Source organism: Porites lutea, chromosome 3 (assembly GCF_958299795.1).
Source record: "Porites lutea chromosome 3, jaPorLute2.1, whole genome shotgun sequence".
NCBI classification, from domain to species: Eukaryota; Metazoa; Cnidaria; class Anthozoa; order Scleractinia; family Poritidae; genus Porites; species Porites lutea.
Window position 1 is genome coordinate 8,404,805 of NC_133203.1, and position 22,478 is coordinate 8,427,282.

The following is a 22,478-nucleotide window of genomic DNA, read 5'->3' on the forward strand; positions in this document are numbered from 1 at the left end:
AAAACAGCATAAAATAAAACCAAAACCATGGACACAAACTTAGGCCCTACATACTCTTTTGTTCTCCAGGTTATGGGTTTATTAAATTATAATTTGCTATTAAACTGGCCATTTTCTAAAGTTGCTCAGTCACCTTGTTTTTCTTAGTTGAAGTCTTGAAAAATAGGTTGGCATAGCAGTGATAATGGAAATTTATTTTGTCCTTCAAAAAAACATGATTGATATAAGGTTATTTTAATAACCCAACAGTCTGCTAATCTTCTTGAGCCGTTTAATTTTCTTATGAATTCCATGACCGTTTTAGAGCTTGCAGCCGTGTGAAATGAAAAGTAAGAATATCTTTTTGAGGGAAATTAAAAATCAACTATTTAATTTTTAACTTCGTTATTTTATTCTATTTCTTGTTTTCTGTCTTTTGCCAAATTTTTACCTTGAGGTCCAAATTTAAAGAGTTTGGACACATGCATACCCACACCTGTATGACGTTATAGTAAAACTTAAGTGTGACCCAATATTATATATGAACGACCATAAAAGCTTCCACTTGGGACTGTTACGTTTTCGAATGATTTTGTTAAAGATCAACCTGATTTAAAACCCACCAACATAATTTAACATACTAATTTTTCCTGTTGGCTGTAGAAAGTGTTGTTGTTAGAGAATAGACGTAATCGTTAATCCATAAACGCGCATGGAAAATCGTTGCTATTTTGATTTTGCCATAACAAATCTGTTGATTTCTATAGAGGACAGCTGATTTGCATTTAATTTACATTAAGTTTACAATTCGCGCGTATCAGCATAGCAACAAGACGTATATTGATGAAGATCGCGACGAACGATTAATACAATTGTCATCCATTTTATCAACAATAATCGCAAAAAATTTCCCCGTATCTCGGCTCGTTTACTGTTCAAGGGCTTGAAAGTGATTTTGAAGCTTGCGAATTTCTGATTGTAATTTACGCCGCCGAAATTTAATCTAATTCACTGTTGTTGTTTCGCGGTGCGCACTGACGAGTCTTGAGGGAAGATGTCTGACGGTGAAGCAGAAAATGTGAAGGTAGCAGTGCGAGTGAGACCATTTATATCCTTTTAACTTGTTTTACAACGTAATTCTACCTCTACAATTTAATTTACAACACGCCGTGCGCGATGACTCTGATGATGTCGAACTCTGGAATTGATTTGACAAGTGTGCAGTGTTTGTATAGTCCACTCTCTATTTGATTTTTCATGACCCGATATTCAAATTGCCCAGAGGGCGTAAAGGGAATATATCTTTATTTATCGCTTTTACCAGTAAACTGTTTTGCTAACCGGCAGAGCAGTTGAAATCAAATTGTAATCAGCAATATTTTATTACTAGATATTGCAGTCAATATGGCGATGACTTGTCAAAATTCAACTTGAACTTTAAAACACTCTCCACACGGTCCTTATGAGATTTGGATTTAAAATTCGTGTAGTGTTACAAGTACTCTCGATTAAGTAGGGTCAAATTGGCTATCTTATATCGATTATATTTGAATCTTTTGGCATTAAAACATGCAACAATCATGTTTTATAATTTTGTTCAAATTAAGTGCAGCATAATATTGCTCATTAATGTTTTTATAAAGATAATATTGTCAATTTCTGTTGCAACTTAATAATATTATTAATTAAGCCAGATGGGGAATATAGATGAAGATGAGGGTTGGGGGTTGATTTAAAACCATGCAAGGTGCATTCGAGGTCAGTGAAGGATTTACAAGTGCCTATATTAACAAATAATGCCAACAGTGAGAATTTTCTTTGTCACAAAGAAAAAGTTGTTGTTGTTGCTGCAAGATTTTTTCATTCTAGAAGTAAGACAAGGTTAATGCAATTGTTTTCAGTCGAAGTGGTCATTTACTTTGTGAGGTTATGTGAGTTGCATGCCTCAGGGGCCTGAAAAGAGATAACAGGGATGGGAAAGAAATTCTCCCCTTTTATGCTTCACTTTATTTCGATCCCTTCCTTTCAGATATCACTTGGTAGCATGATTCTCAGACGTCCGAGGCCATTCACGGAAGGGACCACAAACGACCTCAGACGTCTCAGAATTAGGCTAATCACTTGGCAGCTCAGAATGATAGCAGCTAGCTGTAATGCAATTGAATTGTCCCTAGAGTGAAAAGTCCTTCAATTCCTTCATATAGTAAGTGGGTATGTGCTACTGCCCAGCTGCAATGGAGCTGGTTTAGATCTGGAAATGGGTCCTCCTAATAAAGTTTTTGCCTACAAGTTGATTTGCCTATACACTGATATTGATCTGCCCAGTACATGATCTGAGCTGTTTTGCCTGCACTGAAGTTATTTTGCCAACCTTTAATACTTGAGGTACATAAGACTTAGAAGCTTACCTGTAATGATTAGAAAACTCAAGTTTGCTCATAGACCTCTTTCATAATGGCAGCCCACTTATTTACTGTATGTTAATGAGTCTTCCTAGTCATGTTTGAAACTAAGAATTCTTTGGTATTTTTTGTGCATATTAATGAGGTCACAAAGGCCAATTATCATACATATAAATAAATATATATTAATAGGCCACCATTATGAAAGAGGTCAATAGTACATCATTAAATGGAATTATCATAATTTGCTCCTTAACAATTCTCACAATAAACGTGAAAAGGCCAGAAATTCAACATTAATTGTTGAGATGAAAGGACAGACAACTTACCTGCAAAACCCTGAAGAACCCAATGAGGAACCAAAGAAGTTCACATTTGATTTCAGTTACTGGTCACATGATGGCTTTGAAGAGAAACCTGATGGCTACCTGGCTCCAACTGTTCCACATTATGCAGATCAGGTATGAATGGCTAAATGCATAAAACTGATTATGATAATGAAAGAAATATGGTATGAGTATAACTCAAGGCTGGGCTCTATGAAAAAAATAAGGGGGCGCGGTACTCCGAACCTGTGAAATCCAGGGTGCCCAGTACAGGATCTACTGTAAATCCTCTATTAAGCCCCCCCTCTCAGTAAGCTCCCCTCCTTTCTAATACCCCCCCCCCCCCACCCTTTTCAGAGGAGGAATGTTAATAAGCCCCCCCTCCCCTTCATCCTTATTCTTCACAAACAATTAACGTGGACTGATCAGTTATGGTTTATTCAGGCTTGAAATTCATATTGTTTTTAGTCTTTGGCCTCAAGACCTCCAACTTCATTTGCTGAACTTTTTCAACTTTATGCTCTAGTTCTCTATGGAGAATTGTTACCATTTTCTTTTTGTTAGAAAAAGCAGTATAGCGCGCGGTAACCACAAGTCCGTCCTCGAGAAACCTTGCTGCCATTGATGCATTTTGCTAAATTAAATAAGCTTCTCCTCTCTATTAAGCCCCCCCTTAAAAGTGTTTGAAAAAAATAAGCCCCTCGGGGGGGGGGGGATTAATAGAGGATTTACGGTATTTGAAAAAGCAAATATCTTCTGGTTGCCCAGGAGCAAAATTTAAATGCCAGCTGGGGCTACTGGGCACTACTAGAGCACGGCCTTGTAACTGCATTTGACATCAGGAGAACGCAACCTTAACTCAACCTGTGAGAAGCATGGGCACGAACATTAAGCAGAAAGCAACTCAAATTTTGAATGGGTCATGCACTGGAAGTGGAAATACGGCATAGACCTTAGACTTCTTATTCCAAGAGCTTGTCCCTTTGGATCACTAGTGCTTTGGAGAACAGAATGTTTTGAAATGCCATGGGGGTCGACATTGAGAACACCAATAATTAAGAAAATTTACTGTTGAAATGACAACAGACATAATCAGCAGTCCCTCGATCGTCACCCCTTTTCCTTGTTTGTATCCGGTTGCAGATTGGTTGAAGGAGACTAGCATGGCATCATCCCCAATATTCATCTCGTACACAATTTTATCCCTTGCTAATTTTTTTAAAGAAAAACAAAAGCAAAGACTGTGGATGAGTCAGTTTAAGCAATTTGTACACATAGCACATCTTATTGTGTTGCAGATGAAAGTGTATAATGACCTTGGCAAGGGGGTCCTGGATAATGCTTGGGCGGGGTTCAACACTTCACTGTTTGCTTATGGTCAGACTGGATCTGGAAAGTCTTGGTCAATTGTCGGTTATGGTGCAAACAAGGGTATGTAATAATCATGCAGACCTTAATCTTCATTGGCTCAGACCCTAGGCATGATTTTTCTTGGATACCTCCTGGGTCACATGTTAGTCATTCTATGTTGTCTTGGATTATCATATAAAGGCAGCTAAGGATGAAAATTGTTTTTAGTGGGGGTGGGCTGGGGCAGGGAGGGGTTGCACTTCCCCTACATGGCTATAGTTTCCAAGTCTCTGGGTAAAACTGATTAATTTACAGAAAGTGTATAATCTACGTTAATAACGCTATGAAACATTTACCTCTCAATGTAAATATTCCTTTGAATAAAATTATTTTGTCTTGTTCACAACTGTAATGTTGTCAGATTACAAGTCAGACCTCTTCACCTACATGCCATATTGTTATGTCCATTTTTTTAAATGGCTGAGAGTTTATTTTATCAGTACAGGTATCTTCGCAATAAATGACCATATGATAGTGTGGGAATTAAGGCCCTTTTAAAAAAGTGACCCTGAAATTTCAAACTCCCCTTTTTGTTTTGCTGTAAAGTAAATCACAATTTAGGAGGAGAGTCCAACAGTTTATCCGAAATCACTGAATGATTTTTCCATAGTATTCTTCAGTGATGTAATTATAAAATTAAATATTCCTTCATTCCATTTAACATAGGTATTGTGCCAGTCTTTTGTGAACAAATATTTGTGGGAATAGAGGAGAAAAAGCAAAGTGGCGATACAGGACAGTATGAGGTAACGAAAGGATCTGAAAAATATATTCCTATTCATCAATTGGATTCAAATTAAAATAAAGCTTTATAGACAAATTGAAGACTCGTGTCACTTGTGTATTTTGTGCAGAACTATCACCATTGACATAATCTGAAAGATGCCTGGAGAGTTTACTAAAAGTTCTTGAGAATTCTTCTTTAAAATGATCATTAGTTAACTGGGCACACTTTCATGTCATTAATTTAAATTTATGTCACAGTGTAAAATAAAATGGGATTGAATGGGATTGAATATCACACGGTTTTGTTGTAGGGTTTTTATACTGTACTAATGTTGACATATATAGTAAGAAGTGAAGGCATAAGGTGTACTTTTTATACCCAACATTTCATGTGCTGCTAGGTACATTTTAAGCACGCAAGTGCTGTATCATAACTAGTGGCTCAGTTTAAAGGTTGACAATTGTTTTTATTTTTTAAGGTGGTGTTTAGTATGCTTGAGATCTACAATGAAAAAGTGCGTGACCTTTTAAATCCTTCAAACAACAAAGGAGGCCTGCGTGTCCGTCAACACCCCAAAAAAGGCTTCTATGCTGATGGTCTTAAAACTGTGCCAGTGAGTAAATACAAAGATATAGAGCAGCGTATGGAAGAAGGAACAAGAAACAGAACAGTGGCAGCCACTAATATGAATGCCACAAGCAGGTGCATGGCTTAAAATTTTACTTTGTAAGATTAACAAGTGCATCTCATTGTATGGAAGATGGGTGTCTGGGATGTCTAGGGGCCTCCACTGTCCCCAGCAAGCACTTGGATAGAGAACTGCTCCCATAACAGACAATATATCCCCAACAAGCCAGCCGTGATCCTCTACACCACACTCAGTTGTCCAGCACTCATCCCACTTCAAGAGGAGGGAAGGGTGCAGAAATGAAAATGAAAAACACATCTAGTCAAATAGTCGGCGATTAGATCATACTATTTCCCACTTGCCCAAGATTAGGCCTCTTTAAAAATGCAGCTAGGAATTGTTTTTGAACCTCTGTCAATGGATCTTTGAATAACACCCAACCTCTAAACCAGGTGCGGATCCACACCAGTTTCCACCGTTTTACCGAAATCGGTCATACTTTTTATTTAAAAACTCTCCAAGTTGAACTTTTGGCCTGACTATCCACTACAACATGAAAATTGACCTTGAAATAACCCTCTGATTTGCAAGGCTTCATCCGAGGACAAAGGAACTGGCTAATATCCCTTCTGAGGGACTCAGAAACCCAGGAGAGCGGACTTTAAAAGGAAGTTAAAATCCAAAAAATATCCCAAGGGAGCATACTCCGGACCCCCCTCGAAGCTTTCACCCTCAGCTTTTGTATAGGAAATCAGTCAGTATTTGTCCTAGATCTGCACCTGTAGACAGTACTTATTGTTTTTCCTCTGTTGACTTTTTTAGTCGTGCGCACACAATAGTGGGTGTGACCTTCACACAGAAGAGGAAAAATGAAGCTGGTGAAGAGACGGCAAAAACATCATTAATCAACCTGGTGGATTTGGCTGGAAGGTGTGTGATTTTTCTTTCACTGAAATTCTAAAAGCTTTTCGTTGTTGATGCGGATTGTGTACGAATTCTACTTTTAGTACACATAAAAACTGTAAATCATGTGCCACCCATTAAGATTGCAGGGTCTTAAGCTCTATACATTGTATTTTTTAAAAAGAGACCCTTTGTGGCAATCTTCCATGAGGGTTTTGCTTTCTGCGTTGTCACTTAAACAGGAGATGCATATATGTGAGCATATAGTAGAGTGTGGGTGAATCATATTTGTTGTTGCTCCTTGATAAGTGTCTGAGAATTAACTGAGGCAAAACTTTAAAAGTCATTGACAACATTTACCTTTCACTGGTCATAAAAAAAAATGCAAGTTGCTGTTCCAGATGTTGGTATAATAAATAATAGTTTGGTTTTGGTTTTGAACAGTGAACGTGCAGATTCTACTGGGGCCACAGGAGACAGGCTTAAGGAAGGAGCAGCCATTAACCAGTCATTATCCAGTCTGGGAAATGTCATTGCTGGTATGAATGTTATTTGACAAGTTTGCTTAACTTTTATATTTTTTATTGTACTTGACCTGTCCCATTTCTATTTGATCAATCTTTAATCTTTTTTTCCATTCATTCCTTTTTACACTGCAACTCCTATTTTTGCTGCTCCACTGAAATGTACTTTGTAAGATTTGTGGCTTCTCATTTTCCGTTTCTAATTTCATCTGCTTCCTATTCACGTCCCATCCATTCCTTTGTTTACCCACTTTTTTAGTCAACTGTGCCTTTCTTTATTGATTTTTATCTTTCTAAAACACGTCCTTGTTGTTTGCCTTGCAACATTTTAACATCCGCAATTCTTTTATTGAATTGTAGCTCTTGTAGATAAAGCAAATGGGAAGAATGTCAGAGGTAAGTCACAATGTCATCATAATCATTATTATCAGTCCTCTTAGCACCCATTGGACATAGGACGTAGGCTGTCAATTGAACCATTCTGAGACAATACTAATTTAAAATCGCTTGTTTTTAGTTCCCTTTAGAGATTCAGTTTTGACAAAACTTCTGAAGAATGCTCTTGGAGGAAACAGCAAGACTATGATGGTGAGAATGACGTGCATTGGAGAAGAAAGAAAATCAGCCATTTTAGATTGTTTTGTGCCCAATACACCCCACATCGTTTACATATGGGCCAGCCACTGTCACTTCTCACTGTAACCTTTTCCTCATAAATGAGGAGACCCATCAGGTGTTACGATTATGCTATCTGTTATAAAATAGCCTGCATAGCTGACGAAACCAAACTCTTGTGAAGTCCGTCTGCGAAACAGCGCCTAAATCCTTGTTCTGGGTCCCCTGAGTATGCGCCGTGATTGGCCGGTTAAAAAAGCCATTGTCGATTTGTCAATCAAGATGAAAGAAAATTCGATACGCTCTTCCGGTAATTCATTGAGTCCGTTTGGTTCAGAACAAAGATATCAGCGCTGCTTCGCAGACGTTACTAACTGGGTTTAATTTCGTCTTGAACGCAGGCTGTCATAACGTAGAACAGAAATGTCTTCAGCACAATATGTGATCTTTTACTAGCTTAATATCAAATTCTCAGTTATTAGAGAGTTCAAGCATCACGCATACGGCAAAGTCAATTTGAGAATTTCTCAAAATCGAAAATGAGCAGATAAAAACAGCTCAAAACAATTCTTATGGATGAAAAATTGCGTAAAACTACTAATTTATGTGTTGAAATAATCAACGACAAGTAAAGGGAAAACTTGTTCACATGGTACAAATTCGCGTTTGCCGTGATGCTTAACCTCTCTAGTGTCTTGACTTTTCCCTTGGCATGCAGTGAGAAGACGGTATAAAAGAGGAGAATCACCCGATATACATTGTGTTTGATGTCTGTCTTTACTTAGATTGCTGCCATCAGCCCAGCAGACATCAACTATGATGAAACACTGTCAACATTAAGATATGGTAATTTTTTTCCTGTCAGTCTTAGTAGATTTCTTGCAACGTTTTGTCAAGTTCACACATAATCAGTTTGAACATTTTAACATAAAATATGATGCACAATCTTTCAATTTATAGCTGACCGTGCGAAACAGATCAAGACGACAGCTAAAGTGAACGAAGATCCAACAGAAAAACTGATTAGAGAGTTAAAAGAGGAAAATGAGAAACTCATGGAAATGTTGAAGAAAGCGCAATCAGGGGAGGCTGTGAAAATATCGGCAGATGATGATGACGATGATGACGACGAAAGCCAGAAAGAGGGGATGAGCGAGGAGGGTAAGTCCAGAACATGTTATTTGAACGAATTTGTTTACTTAAGGCGGAAGTCTGGTTAAAATTTGGGGGAAATGATGTTGATTTGGGAAGGAAAGGTAGAGGGTAGTATAGGTATACACATAAACCAGTTAGTCCGCTGATGGGATCAGAGGCACCTTGTTGTGGTAGTGGACTATCTAGTAATTGTCTACTAATTATTCACTACATATTTCAATTTTTAACAACCCCCCAAATCCAATATTTTCCCTTTTTCTCCAAATTTCAAACATCTCCCTCCCCCCTAAATTTTACACATTAAAAACATTCGAAAAATCATCGAAAAATTCACAAAATTTTAATAATTATTGAACCAAGGACTGTAACTTAAATGAGTCACTTTTTGATTGAATGAAATCTTGGCTATATTTTTAAGAGAAAGGGTGGAAATCAACGAAAAATAATGCTTATAACCAGACTGCGCCCTTAACGTTTTCCTTCGCTGTTTTCTTATGCGAACAGGCGTATTAAAAAAATTACCTGAGGATTCTGCTCATTGATCTGTTTGCTGTTTGCCATTTTCAGAATTGGCGGAGCTCAGGAAACAAATAGAAGAGGAAATCAAAGCTTCAGTAAGCCATTCATTACCTGCGAACAACAAATGATTAGTAAGTTATCTTTTTTTAAGGCCGATACTGACCCGTGATTTTTTTTTTACCTAAAGATGGCTCAGACAGAACGTGACACTGAAGACATGAGCAAAAACTGGGACGATCGAGTCGCAGAGTCCAATCAGGATGCTAAGGTATAACTAGCCCCTATTAAATCACCATCTGCACGACGCGTAAATGTTCCTTTTTTACGTGGGGGTAAGCTATTGAAAACGTAACATAAACAAGAGACAAATTAAGTGTTTCATCACATTGCAAGCAAACACTAAGTTGAATATAAGATGCATACCAGAGTAGCTTTAACGGCGGACTTCGACGTTGGTCACATTCATTGACTTTGTAGGATTTCGTCCACGGCTCAGAAGTTTGAGTCATCTTGTACAGTATAATAAAAAGCAGAAATAGATCGTACTACCCAACAGCTTAGAGGTACCCGTCACTTAACACGGCAGTGAGATGCTGTACTTCCTGTGAATGACTCTCTCTTTAGACAGTCCAGTTCATATCATGAGTATTGTTTCTCTAATCTGAAGGACAATGAGGCTGAGAAAAAGGAGCGCCAAACGACCCCTCATTTGTGGAATTTGAACCCAGATCCTCAGCTGACAGGAATGATTGTGCAAATGATAAAACCTGGTAAGTATAATTGTCTCGTTGTATCAACCAAACAACTTGACATTTCGAGAGAGCTTGTAACTGAAAGCTGTATTAGGATGTATTATTTGTAAATGGAATTAAAACTTGGATTTTGCGCTTGCGCACGCCCTACTTTTAGCCTGCATCGCAATGATAGGAAGAGCCAGCCTGATTTTCAGCTTGACGCGAAGCATTTTCACGACTTATATACAAGCTTAAGAGATAAAAAAATGATTAATCCTCTTTTAAACGGTGTACAAAACTTCATTGGCCAATGTATCTATCTTTACCCAATTTTGATGCGCGAAAATATCTGTACTTTCGTGGAAAATGTAACGCTTTTCTTTCCTGCTGCCACTAATCTGGGGAAATAAAAATTTTTGCATGTTTACCTGATATCTTTACCTTCCTTCTCCTTTCCACTTTAGGAGTTGTGAAAATTGGTAACAAAAAAGCTGATCCGCCTGTAGACATTGCTCTCGTTGGATTGAAGTAAGTTGTTGTAAATTAAATTCTTGCCATAACATTAATACTAGACCCGACAGTACTAGAGAATCGTACGTGCTCTTCTTGTACCAGTATTCAAAAGACGTGCTGTTTAGAGATGGACGTGCGTCCTTTTTTTACCAATGCCATTGACGTCTGGGTCAATTCATATTTGGTTTAGTATTCAGAAGGAACACTGCGAAATCAAGAATGAGGATTCTAAGAAGATCACCATCAGAGCCATTGGTGACGCCAGAGTTCTTGTAAACGGTGAACCGGTGGATGATGACGAAGAGGAAGAACTACATCATCTTGACAGGTATTTCTTGGGTGGTTGTTGTTGTCATACAATATTTTACATTATTTTCTAAATAAGGCGAGGGAGCATCATCGTTGTATTATTGGTTGGTTTTAAATGTTGATAGCTCATCACAACGGTCCACGGGCCTTGTTTCCTTTTTATGAACAACATCTTGGATTCCACTACGTCGCCTTCCAATAGACGAAGGGGTTGAAGGAGGCAAAGATTACCGCATGTTCTTACCACCCTGGGTCATTAGGGAGGCCAGCACTTGAACCCACGACCTCTCACAAGGCTTGAGACGACCACTCTGCCATTAACTTAGCTATTAAACCCGACAGAGGAAAAGGATGTGTAAACCTTGATCACTATTTCTAGCACATCTTGTCTCTTTCTCAACTGTTATTATGTTTTCCTTTTCAGGGTGATGTTTGGAACAAGCCATTTGTATGTTTTTCACCATCCGGCTGAAGTGGAATCTTCTTCTGCAAAACAGGCGGATATTACGTACGAAATGGCTCAGGAAGAAATCGCGAAAAATGCCGGCCTTGATGTGGATGATCAGGAAGAATCCAAAGGTGATTCAACTTTTTTTCTCTACTAAGAACTTGACAAAGAAGCTTACCTTGTTGCCTAGAGGGAAAATGATTGTTGCTATTTGGATTAAAGGTGTTTGTTATTATTCCGCTATAGAAGCAATGTTGTTACGTGAGGACCTGGCTGACTTGATGCCCATGGTGAATGAAGCGAATGCTATTAGTCAAGAGTTGGATAGGAAGGTAAATTACAATGCTACACTATCATAAACGGTTAACGGTCATCTCGCCCCCAAGAAGTCGACTCGTCGCCTATCAAGACGCTTCCAACTGTGTAGCCTGCGTAGATTGGAAAATTGGGAGAGGGTCAAGTACCCCGGGTATAGCAATCCAGGGTTCGACAAGGGTTATCATCTGAGATCTAGGTGAGTAGACTGTGTTTCTTGGTGGCGAGTCTACTTCTTGGTAGCAATTTCGGATACCTCATAAACAGATTAAGTGGACTGCTGTTGAGTTTGTTTTCTGCTTGTCTCGTACCAGGTTCTGCCACATATAAGTGCTCTGGTACATGGGTGTTATTCGTTGAGGTCCTCGCAGTGTTTAATGATCCTGGTTAATTTTTGCTACTTTGCAGGCTTCGTTTGAAGTTGTAGTTGTTTCTGCTAAAGCTCGTGGACTCCCTGATGGAAGGCCAGAGGTAAGTGTCGAGGAAAATGATTTTGGAAGGCACATTTTCGGATCTGCATTTCTTAATGTGTTGTATTTGGGTTTTACTTTTTTCTACATCATAATGTTACAGAAACGCAGGAAAACATCGGAGAAAAAAATTAAACTACAACAAACATTTACAGATTATGTTATTCGAAACTCCTCCCGTCATTGAACAACAGATTGTGGGACGAAATGGTACACGTTTTTAGCCCGCTTTGCATAGGGTCCCCGAAAGGGTTATTCAATCCCGTAATCCCGAGGGTTGTTTTCGACATCCCGCTTCCTGTGCGTACTTTAAATCCCTAATCTCGCCCCCATTTTGCTTTAAATCCCGAATCCTGGCCGATCCTGGCCCTAAAATAAGGGAATCCCGGATCCCGAAAAACATATATGGGCGACCCTCTTCATAGAGTGGTATCTGTCAGTATTATCCAAGTATTGAGTTCAGCGTCTATCTATATCTATTCAGCCCTACGTAGTTATGAAGGACTTGCAAAGCGGTGCAGAATACCTGTGGTCTCGGACCAAATTCATCAATCGCAAGTTTGTCATGCAAGATATGTTTGAGAATTATGAGGATGGCGATGATTGGCAGCTACCAGATGAGAAGGATCCCTTCACTGAGAGTGCGGATGCCGAAAGTCTTATAGGTTGTGTGGAAGTTTCCATGCAAAGTCTTGGATATGTGGTGAGTTGAAATTTGCAAAAAGGATAGTCTGAGAAAACAGCCGACGTTTGGCGACAATACCACTAGTTTCCCCGGCAAATGACGTCTGAGAAGCGAGGCCAGAAATTCCATACTCATGACGCGTCACTACCCAGATCTGGGTAGTGCTTCTGATTGGTCGTGCCGCGTGGGAAGTTTGATTCAACCAATCGGAAGTACTACCCAGATCTGGGTAGTGACGCGTCATCAGTATGGAATTTCTGCGCTCGTTTCTCAGACGTCATTTGGCGGGAAAACCAGTGGTAGCTTTGCCAAATGTCGGCTGTTTTCTCAGGCTACAAAAAGGATAAACTATTTTTATTCTGATTTAGTATAGTTCTCTCCAGTTAAGGACAGCTTTTTACATACGACACAAACATAAGCACAAGACGCAAAAGCATATAGGTTCGCTTACCTTAATGAATTTGTTTACTCGGATGTCTTAATTCCCTGTGTAACTTTTCTTTCAGCTGGACATGAGAGAGCAGCTTAGTATCACGGACTACAAAGGGAGAGAAGTTGGCTACTTAAATGTAAGGAGACAGTAGATTACACCCATATGTTTTAAGCGCAATATAAGTATTACTACCTTCCTTTTCTTATGTTCTGCCGTTGTAGGTGGAAGTGGTACCGTTAAACGATAAGGGAAACGAAATCACAGAGGACGACGATATATTCATAGACGAGCCCCAACAACTGGTGAGCAATTCATCACGTTCAACTCATGGCTTTATCACTTACGTTCAACAGAGATTAAAGACCAACAATTCTTAAGCGTTCGTAGTACCACATATAAGGTGTATTGACATCATATAGTTAATACCTCTCGCATCTCTATTTTCTGTAGGAAGGAAAGAAACTGGATTTCGTGGTACGCGTGCACAGTGCAAAAGGAATACCAAAACGATACACGGTAGGTACTAGTGAAACTAGGGGGGAGAGGGGCACTTTCTTCTTTGGCCTAAATGGGTATGTGCCGCTGAACAGGATATGCTTTTCAGGGTCTTGAGCCTTAAACGGTGTACACAATTTCACTATTTCCCTTCTTGAACATGGTGCCTTTTTGGATCAGACGGCTCTAAAAGAGTGTTAAGGTTAGCGATGAGCGGTCTACATTTGTGGTATGAAGTTTGTTTAAAAAAGTAACTTAATTCTGTATGCAGAGCGAAACGAATCAGGGTCATTAAGTACGATCTCTTGTAGCAAAATGAACAATTTTAGTCTTAAACAGGGTAAGGCTGTGAAGGTCCTGGCGGCTCAACAGTCCAAAGGTGATGTTACACGAGACGATTCGCAACGGCTATTTTTTGTACAAGACATCATTTCAACATCGTTGCCACAGTGTTTCGAATGGTTGCAACATGGTTCCAACATTGCTAAGCTGTGTTGCGCAAAAAAGTCGTCGTTGCGAATCGTCCCGTGTAACATCACCCTAACTCTGTTTGCTAACGTTGTCTGTGCACTTTACAACTGAATGTATTATGTTTTGTTGTTACAGGATGTATACTGCAAGTATTCCATGTACCTTGAAGATGACATTAAGACCAAAGTGATATCAGGAACAAGGAATCCTGAATTCAACTACGAGAGACGGTTTACCTTTGAGCAGTGCACACCTAAGGTAACGAATCTGTTCCCGGATAGGAATGGTCGGTACTTTGAGGAGACCAAAGTCACAATTTGTAGTCTGCAAATCTCAGGCCATATTAATCTGTTTGTAGCTGTCGGTAACTTCAGAAAACGTTTGGAACAGTTGTTCTGTAGACCTTACTCATCATCTCATTAAAGCTTCTGTCAAACAGCTTCAAACGGCACAACATTTGCTCTCGTTCCCAGTCGTCCTCGGCGATTTCGGATGTGACGTCACCTGTCAAGCTTGTCGGGAAAATCCGCCGAGGACGCCTCGCGCTATCGCGCTCGGTTTCAAGCCTTCTCTGGTCACTTGGATAGCGCCAACTGGCCTGGGTATAACGCTGAACCCCATCATAACAATGTTGCAAGACCCTGAGAAGGCTTTCTTTTGTTCTTGAAATGGAGAAACTGACCCGCTCTAACTGCTTTTCATGACATTGGACAAAGGAAGGCAACACTTCTTCCTCGACTCTCTCTTTTCAAATACCGTAAATAACCTAAGAATCGCCCGGGGCGTCTATTTAATTTTAGGGGTCCAAGCGGGGGCGTTTATTTAATAGAGACTGGCGTTTCTTCTCATAACTGTAACAAGTTAAACAAAACTAATATGCTTTCGGCGAAAACATCAAAAGAGCTTAGAAATTGCGGAATATCCACTCCATCAAAACGTCATCACTCCGTCTAAAACGTCTAGATATCCATATCGCTCTTTCAAATCCCAACATCGATATCCAAATACTCGCTCAGGGTTATTGTGTTGCCATCGGTATTGAACAAGATGAAATACGCAAAGCCTTGTTAATCAAGCAAGAAACTGAATGAATTGAATGATTTCGCTCCTTTTTACTGACTCCTAATATTTTGGAGCAATTCTCATAGGGGGCGTCTATTAGACAGCGGGCGTTTATTAGAGAGTGGCGTCTAATACAACTTTAACAGTGTAGAGGGGGCGTTTATAAGATAAGAGGGGTTTATATGGAAGTGGGCGTTCTTTAGGTCATTTACAGTAAGCAGTACCACGTAACTTTGCCGCCGTCTTGATTTTGGGTAATGCCACGTGCCGCGTCGCGCATGGAACAAGTACTTGTGCATAGGCAGGTTACCTAATTTTCTTTTCTTTCGTATTTATTTATGGTCAAAAATATTTGGTCAAAAATTGTACTTATGTTGAAACAATGTTGCAAGTGTTTGACTAGGGCTTTAGTTGTTTTGTAGATTGCAAATTAAAAAGTTACACCATTCATTTTTTATTGTTTCTGTTGTTTTTCCTTTGATTTGTTTTATGACAGTTTATCAAGTTCCTGATGGAGAAATCAGTCATGGTTCAGCTGTGGGGTAAACAAGTCGTGGAGAAGAAACCGGTGAACAAGGCAGCTAAAAAGGGAAAAGATACCAAGGCCATAATGAGGAAGGAAACAGTTAAACAAAAGGTAAGAAAGAGAATCAGGCAAGAATGGTGATTACAGTACTGTTCACATCGAAAAGACGACGTATGTAGATTTAGTAAAGGCCAAAAGCAAAACTGAAGCCAGAAGCAAACTGAATTCCTCCTGAAAAATGAACCTGAGCTTGCGGCGGACTTAAAACATTCACCTCAATGTTTTGAACGCCTGAGCCCCCGACACAGTCATGTGACATTGGTCAGCGGATACCCTATTTTGACACCTGTCAATTGACCTTACCATGGATGTCCAATATCAAGTTAATCAAACTAAGATTGTATAGGAGAGAGAATAGTTAACATCGTGGGGCAAATTACAAAAAATGTTAAGGGCTTCAGTTTCTAGAAATGGATGTTTCAGGGACCAATAAAAGACTTCACAGAACGCAGAATCTATAAAACTGAAATTTGGAGGACCCAACCTCTCTTATTTGGGGGGATCTGCTCCTATTTAAATGATTGCTTGTGATTGGCTGGGAAAACAATAGGGATTGTGACAAAACAAGGCGACCAATGAAATAAGAGGTTTAGAACGGTGAAGGTCAACCGGGGGTGCGGAAAATGTACTCGGTAATTCTTAAGTCATCCTAGAACTTCAACTACTATGACAAATCACACCCGCTTTGTATAAATCTACTTGCATCACTTCGCGGATCTTTGAGTTATATTTAAAACTAACACACTGAACCTTGGACGTCCTGGGGCGATTGTCATCTTGTTCCCATTCCCTTCAGCCCTGGCGCGCGCCTTCCTCCTTAAGACAAAAACTTAACCGGCAAGAGTTTGGGGTAATTGAACGACCTTCCATTTTAGGTTTCATTGAATCCACAAATGGTGAAGGGCATAGCGGAGATGACCACCCTTAGAAAGCAAAACAAGCGACTTCAGGATAAAATGGCACAGCTTCGCCAGATGTGCGATAAACACCAGTCAGAAGGTCAAACAACTTTAGCGGTATGTACAATCACAGCTGTTCTCTGCTGAACCGATGCAAAAAACGCAGTGAAATAGGGCTTTAATAGTCCAATTTCGATATGTTAAAATTAGAGTTGAATCTCTTCACAACGGACTCCTTGGGGCAGAAGAAAGTGGCCGTTGTAGAGAGGTTTAAACAAGAGTCAATGTATGGACTGTCCGCCCAAAAAAGTGACCGTTGTAGAGAGGTGGTCGTTAGTGGAGGTGCGACTGTACTTGGCTCCGAGGCTTGGGGGAATAAAACAAAAGAAATGTATTCCCTCAAGCCTTGGAGCCAAGTTGATCTATTAATTTTTCGACACCGTTAGACAGTCTAAAGTCTCTGAATTAATCCAGCTCAAAGTCAAGGCTCTGTTTTCTCGTTTTTGTTTTCAGATAACTGACGTACGAGCCATCATCGGGGATACGAATGCAAATACTCAACCTGCTCCTAACCAGCCTTCGAATACGGCGGCCAATGCTCAAAGAACCCAAAGAAAAGAGAATACAGCAGAGAGCAGCGCATGCGCAATCTTGTAACTTAAGAAAATCGCCCTCGCAAAGCACGTACTGTCGCAACAGACGGTACAATTAACAGAATGCCAGTCGTTTTACAGGCGTTTCAGTCATACGTACGAAGAAATCCAAGCGCTCATTTCGGAAAAGAGTGCAAGTGAAAGAACCAAATAACTAGAACCGAAATCTCGTTAAAAAACAGTTAATAAGGAGCTTAAGCAAAGACGTTTTTGAGCAACGCTCGTCACCCGGAAGGAGACGTTTTGCATTCTTGGGTAGTGGTTTTGCCCAAGTTTGCGGGCAGATCGTCTCTACAAGAGTAAAGATACTTAGACTTAGCAATACAAATTGGCAGCGTCAAGACATATTAAAAGAGGAAAAGGCCTCCAGTTGACGTGCGTCGCCCAAAAACGTGTTGGTCCCAAATAATTGGTTCCGCAGACTTGCAAAGGAAGGCAGCGACAGCCGGTCTTTTGTTTCTCAACATAGCAATCACCTTTCGTATTGGCTATTTTGAGTTTGCGCTTGGGTCGGTGGTGTGTTTTGTTTTGTTGTAGGACTGTTTTGGAGTATTAATTTTATATTAGTAGTCGTTTGAGTCAATAAAGAGGGCTAGCGTTCCCAAAACCGTCCCGTAATACACCTCGACAAAATACCGCCCCAGTCTCTACTCTCCAGTTTCAACCTTTCGCCGAGAATTGACGTCTTTTGAAGAGACAAAGTAATTACATCGAACAGCGATTATTGCTTCGGCTTGAAATTTTGCGGTCGTTCTTCGTGCGTCTTTTCAAGGACAGTACGAAGTAGCATAACTAGTAATTTTCCCGGGAAAATAATTGTACATAGAATTGCACACTACACGCTGGGTGCGTTTTGCATCTCCGTAAATAACAATAGAGTAGTTTCAGTTTGTAGAAATGTTGTGGGTAGATTACGACGGTGTGAAAAAATATTTAATTAAAAGGTGTTTTTTTAACTACTTCGTTTAGCTATTTTGCGTGTCATTTATGCATCACGGCGAAGCGAAGCAGCGCAGAGTTAAGTTTCTTTACCAAGCACGCAAGGCTATAAAGCCCGGTCTCCGAAGCGTTAACCAACAAAGCCTGGGTTCTGAGGCGTTAGCCAGCAAACATCTTCGCCTCCAATTCTGAGGTTAAGCGAGTCGTCCCCATTCCTTTAGACTCAGAGCCCTTCGCAACAATAGAAGTCCCAGGGCAAGGTACGCTTTCGTATGTTCCGCTCACATTTTTGCCCTTGGCACTCGATTTTGGCGACTCCGTTTGTAGGCAAGACTAATGGAAAAACGTTATTATCATGCTGCAGTTCCTGTGTTTTAAGCCATGAGTTTAGTGTAAATCAACACGGACTGGGACTACAGACTACAGAGAACCGCACTACTATCAAATTTGGCCATTTCCTTTTTCCAACCCCCCTCAATTTTAAAAGAAGGCCAACTGCAAAACGTTTTGGGCAAAACTGATATTTAAGGCTATGTTCACTATACCGAATAGCTTTCGCGACCCACGAAAAGCTATGTGAATAGCTATCGGATACATGACTCTTCACTTAAGGGATCGGCACGGCGCAGCTCCACTCCGCGTTTCAGAAATCCTATCCGGTATGATTTTAGCAATAGAAAACGTTTTCCGTGTTTGCATAGCCTGATATAAACACGAGAGGGGATGGGAGAATTCGAGACAGTTATGCAAACCCGAGACGAAGTCGAGGGTTTGTATAACTGTCGAGAATTCTCGCAACGCCTCGAGTGTTTATATCAGGCTAAGCAAACACAGGAAAAAAAGTTTTCTATTGCTTTTATATAATAACTTTCCCGGGAAAAAACGCAAAACTCTTTGTATGGCACTGATAAAGAAGAGAAATTCTCACCAGGCGCAAAATCTTGTCCACGAAGTCTTGCACGCGTAATCAGCTCTTGTTTTGCAAAAAGATGCTTTGCAAAATACGGATTTTTGTCGCTTAAAATGTCAGCTTAAGCGAAGAAAGATTGACTCACCTTCTTTGTAACGATTTTCCATGTTTCAGCCGACGAAGGAATGGGTAAATAAAGTACACTTGTCGAGTTTTGAACTCGAAAACGTTTTCAAATTCGTGCTTGCGTGATTAGCGCGCGAAAAGCCAAACAACTTGACACCACAACCATGTTTACATACTCTGATGCAAACACTCCCCTCCGCCAATCAGACCGCGCGTACTATCTTAGTTATTGTCTAATGGTTAATGTGATCACTCTGAGCCTCTTTTTAAGAAATTAAACATTCTTAAATTAGCTGATCTTGTTACCCTTCATAATGCACTCCTCATGTATAACTATGACCATAATCTTCTTCCATCTTCCTTTGAAAATTTCTTTAAAACGGTAGCATCCATACACTCATACAATACCAGGCTTGCTTCTAAATCAACCTGTTACCTCAATACTATCAAAACAAACTATGGTAAATTCAACTTTCGCTTTGCGGCTGTAAAAGTTTGGAATAACCTTGATGAAAGCATTAAACCTTTAAAAACAAAGTCATGTCAAACATCTTACAGTCTTACTGTTCGTGAGTCTTTTTTCTTTTTTTTTTCCTTTGTCATTTTTTTCCTTTTATTTATTTATTAATTCCTTGTTTGTTCTAGCTTTAGTGCCAACCTACCTCCTATGCCTGAACATTATTTAGCTTTACTCAGCTCGATTAGCTTTTTAGTTATTCTGAGTAAATGTTACCTTTTTTTGTATTAATATATTATATTGTAAATTAAGTTAACTTTTATTTGGTAATAAAGCTTATGTTGTTGTTGTTGTTGTTAATGGAGGCCTTGAATAACATCGACCAATCACAGCCCAAAAAATCCCTGAAATCACTGCACATTAAGCTTGTGCCCATTCTCCCTAGTGTTTCTGCAACCTCGTTCCCAGGTTCTCTCTCGCTCCGTAGGGACGGGTATGAGAGAACCCTGGGAACGAGGTTGCAGTTTCTGAAGTGGGGAATCTTCCAAGTCTAGTATTTCCTTCGTCAAAATTTCGCGCATTAACGAAAAACTGCGACAGCCACTTCCTGAGCACCAGAAACACAGTCATAATGCAATATGAGTTAATTTATTTCGATCAATAATACAAGATGTAATGGCGGATTTTCGCCAGGATAAAACTCGGTCAAAAATATCACCTAGAAAATAGTATTTATCGAATGTATCACAACTGTACCCAGTGTATGACCATGCCGTAAAAATTTAATTTAATTTGCTGACTGGAAAGCAATGAGCTGCCATCAATTTAAGCACGAGGCTTCTTCGAGAGAAGATCTCCCGGGAATTTTTATGTTGAGCTAGTATAAAGTTATTAATTGGGGAAGCCTTCTTAAAGCTCCCATTACTTAATGAAGACCAACAGTGAGTATATGTTGTGAGTAAAATTTTGTTTTTTGTACGGTCCTGGCACTAATCGCGAAGTTTGTTCAAGGTGGTTGATGTGTTTATGAATTAAAAACTGGAACATACAGAATTCGCAAAAAGAATCTTTAGAAATATCTGTCGATTCTAAAAGAGTAAGAGATAAACCTTTGTCAGACAAAATTGGCGTGCTATGGGTAGTTACATGGACTAATTCTTTTACGGTTAGTAAAGCGCATGCATGAAACTAACCTTTACAAGATATTCTGACGAACCAAAAGAGCGTCTACGTAAGAGGCTGGCAACAATGATCACGACATTCTTAGAAAACAGCTGACAAGAAATAAACTCGACATGATAAAAACTGGCGATTAACGTCGTGAAAGTATCAGAGAATTGCACTCGCCGCGAAGACGCTACGGTTGGCTACCGTTTGGGGATGTGAACTAAAATTTCATAACAACCTAACCTACATTTTCGATAGTTATAATTCGTCTCTCTTGGCGTCTGGTTCGCTCTCAGGTTGATCAGGGGGGAGGGGGTGAGGAGGTGACATCATAAAGGACACAAAGTCCTGATCTGTTCTGTCGCCATCGTACTCCACCACAAAAGCGCCAAACTTGTAATACTTGATGGTCGGGTAGCCATTTACGCCTTGCTTGTCGCATAAATCTGCGCAGTAAAATAATTAAAGAAGATTATCTTAATGTAAATTAGAAAATGTTACCGCCCGCATAGATCGACCCTCCCGTAAGCGACCACTCCAAATGCGAAGTTTCAGTGGACGCTTAAAAGAATCGAACCAAAAGGGGTCCTTTCCGAGTAGGGGTCCCGAGGGAAGGCGAAGGAGAATTTACTCCATGAAATTTCTAAGTTACGATGCGTGTTGTCACTAAAAGCTCTTCGTACACACTGAGTAGCGCATGCGCAGTACATACATTGAACTATCAAAGAGATCAGACCATGCGTCAAGTGATCGCCTACGACAGGTTATCCCTTTAAGTCGCAGTATCCACATACAAATTCTCGAAACTGATCTCCATACATTTCCTTAAAGAATTAGTTGAGAGAATTTGATGATAGATCAAGGCATTTTCCCCTAGGTGATCATCTTATTAATTCTCATAACTTATCTCTCGACAGTGTATGGATATTGTTAGGAGAAAATTTATCTTGGTCACTGTTGGGACTTAAAGGCTTAAAGAACCATGGAAAATGTTCAAACTTTCTCCCGGGGGGTACTCCTGGGAATTCGTGGTGGAGGTGTGCCGCCCGGTTCTCCAAATCCTGACCCTATTTCAGATCAAAAAATTGTCATTTTCCAGACCCGTTTTCAGCCCTGGCCTCTAAAATCCATACCCGTTTTCAGACCTGGCGTAGGCAGAAATTATGTTATCATTACTTAGATTAGAACGCCAACAAATAGATTTATTAAAATCCACCTCGAATTCGCATATTACTATTTATTTCTTATTCATTTGGAATTGAACGACAAATACGTTCACGCATTCCCTGGAAAACCATACCCGAATTCGGACCAAAATAGGCAAAGTCTATAGCCGTTTTCAGACCAAAACGGCGCAGAAACCCTACCCTTTGGGGCGGCACATATCTATAAGGCGAATATAAGGGAGTAGCACCCCCCCCTCCCCCTCGGGACTGTCTCCCCAAAAAGTGGTCGCGGTCGCTTACCAGGGGTGGTCGTTTACGAGGTTCCAACTATAGTAATTTGACTTGGAAAACTTTAGTCTTTTGGATAAGTGGTTACTTATGGGAAGCTGTTCGTTACTAGAGGTAGTCGCACATGAAGGTTCGACGGTGTTGAAATAAGCAGAATGTGTTGA

The 22,478-nt window shown here is 40.0% G+C and overlaps 2 protein-coding genes across 2 annotated transcripts in view; one reads left to right on the top strand and one right to left on the bottom strand.

The window, feature by feature from the left end:
* Positions 1-650: 650 nt before the first annotated feature.
* On the top strand, positions 651-18,215 carry LOC140930365 (kinesin-like protein KIF28P). The gene is made up of 27 exons (XM_073380048.1): positions 651-1,087; positions 2,648-2,842; positions 4,006-4,138; positions 4,784-4,863; positions 5,323-5,546; positions 6,295-6,402; positions 6,820-6,914; positions 7,260-7,295; positions 7,417-7,487; positions 8,300-8,360; positions 8,475-8,675; positions 9,237-9,283; positions 9,376-9,456; positions 9,856-9,958; positions 10,387-10,450; positions 10,626-10,763; positions 11,169-11,323; positions 11,439-11,524; positions 11,916-11,978; positions 12,462-12,680; positions 13,169-13,231; positions 13,317-13,397; positions 13,546-13,611; positions 14,197-14,319; positions 15,620-15,760; positions 16,585-16,725; positions 17,122-18,215. The coding sequence occupies exons 1-27, from the start codon at positions 1,034-1,036 to the stop codon at positions 17,263-17,265; spliced, it is 2,973 nt and encodes a 990-aa protein (XP_073236149.1). The 5' UTR covers positions 651-1,033; the 3' UTR covers positions 17,266-18,215.
* Positions 18,216-20,322: 2,107 nt separating this feature from the next.
* LOC140930366 (probable protein disulfide-isomerase A4) overlaps positions 20,323-22,478 on the bottom strand; it is a 28,665-nt gene continuing 26,509 nt past the window's right edge. The window contains exon 35 of the mRNA XM_073380049.1: positions 20,323-21,306. Within this exon, the coding sequence (XP_073236150.1) occupies positions 21,119-21,306 (188 nt within the window). The 3' untranslated portion in view covers positions 20,323-21,118. The remainder of the gene's footprint in view (positions 21,307-22,478) is intronic.

Excerpts from the sequence above, each read along its gene's own strand:
- LOC140930365 (XM_073380048.1), top strand. The coding sequence starts at position 1,034 with ATGTCTGACGGTGAAGCAGAAAATGTGAAGGTAGCAGTGCGAGTGAGA. Across the intron at positions 2,843-4,005 it reads TTCCACATTATGCAGATCAG|ATGAAAGTGTATAATGACCT; the intron begins GTATGAATGGCT and ends ATTGTGTTGCAG. Across the intron at positions 5,547-6,294 it reads AATATGAATGCCACAAGCAG|TCGTGCGCACACAATAGTGG; the intron begins GTGCATGGCTTA and ends TGACTTTTTTAG.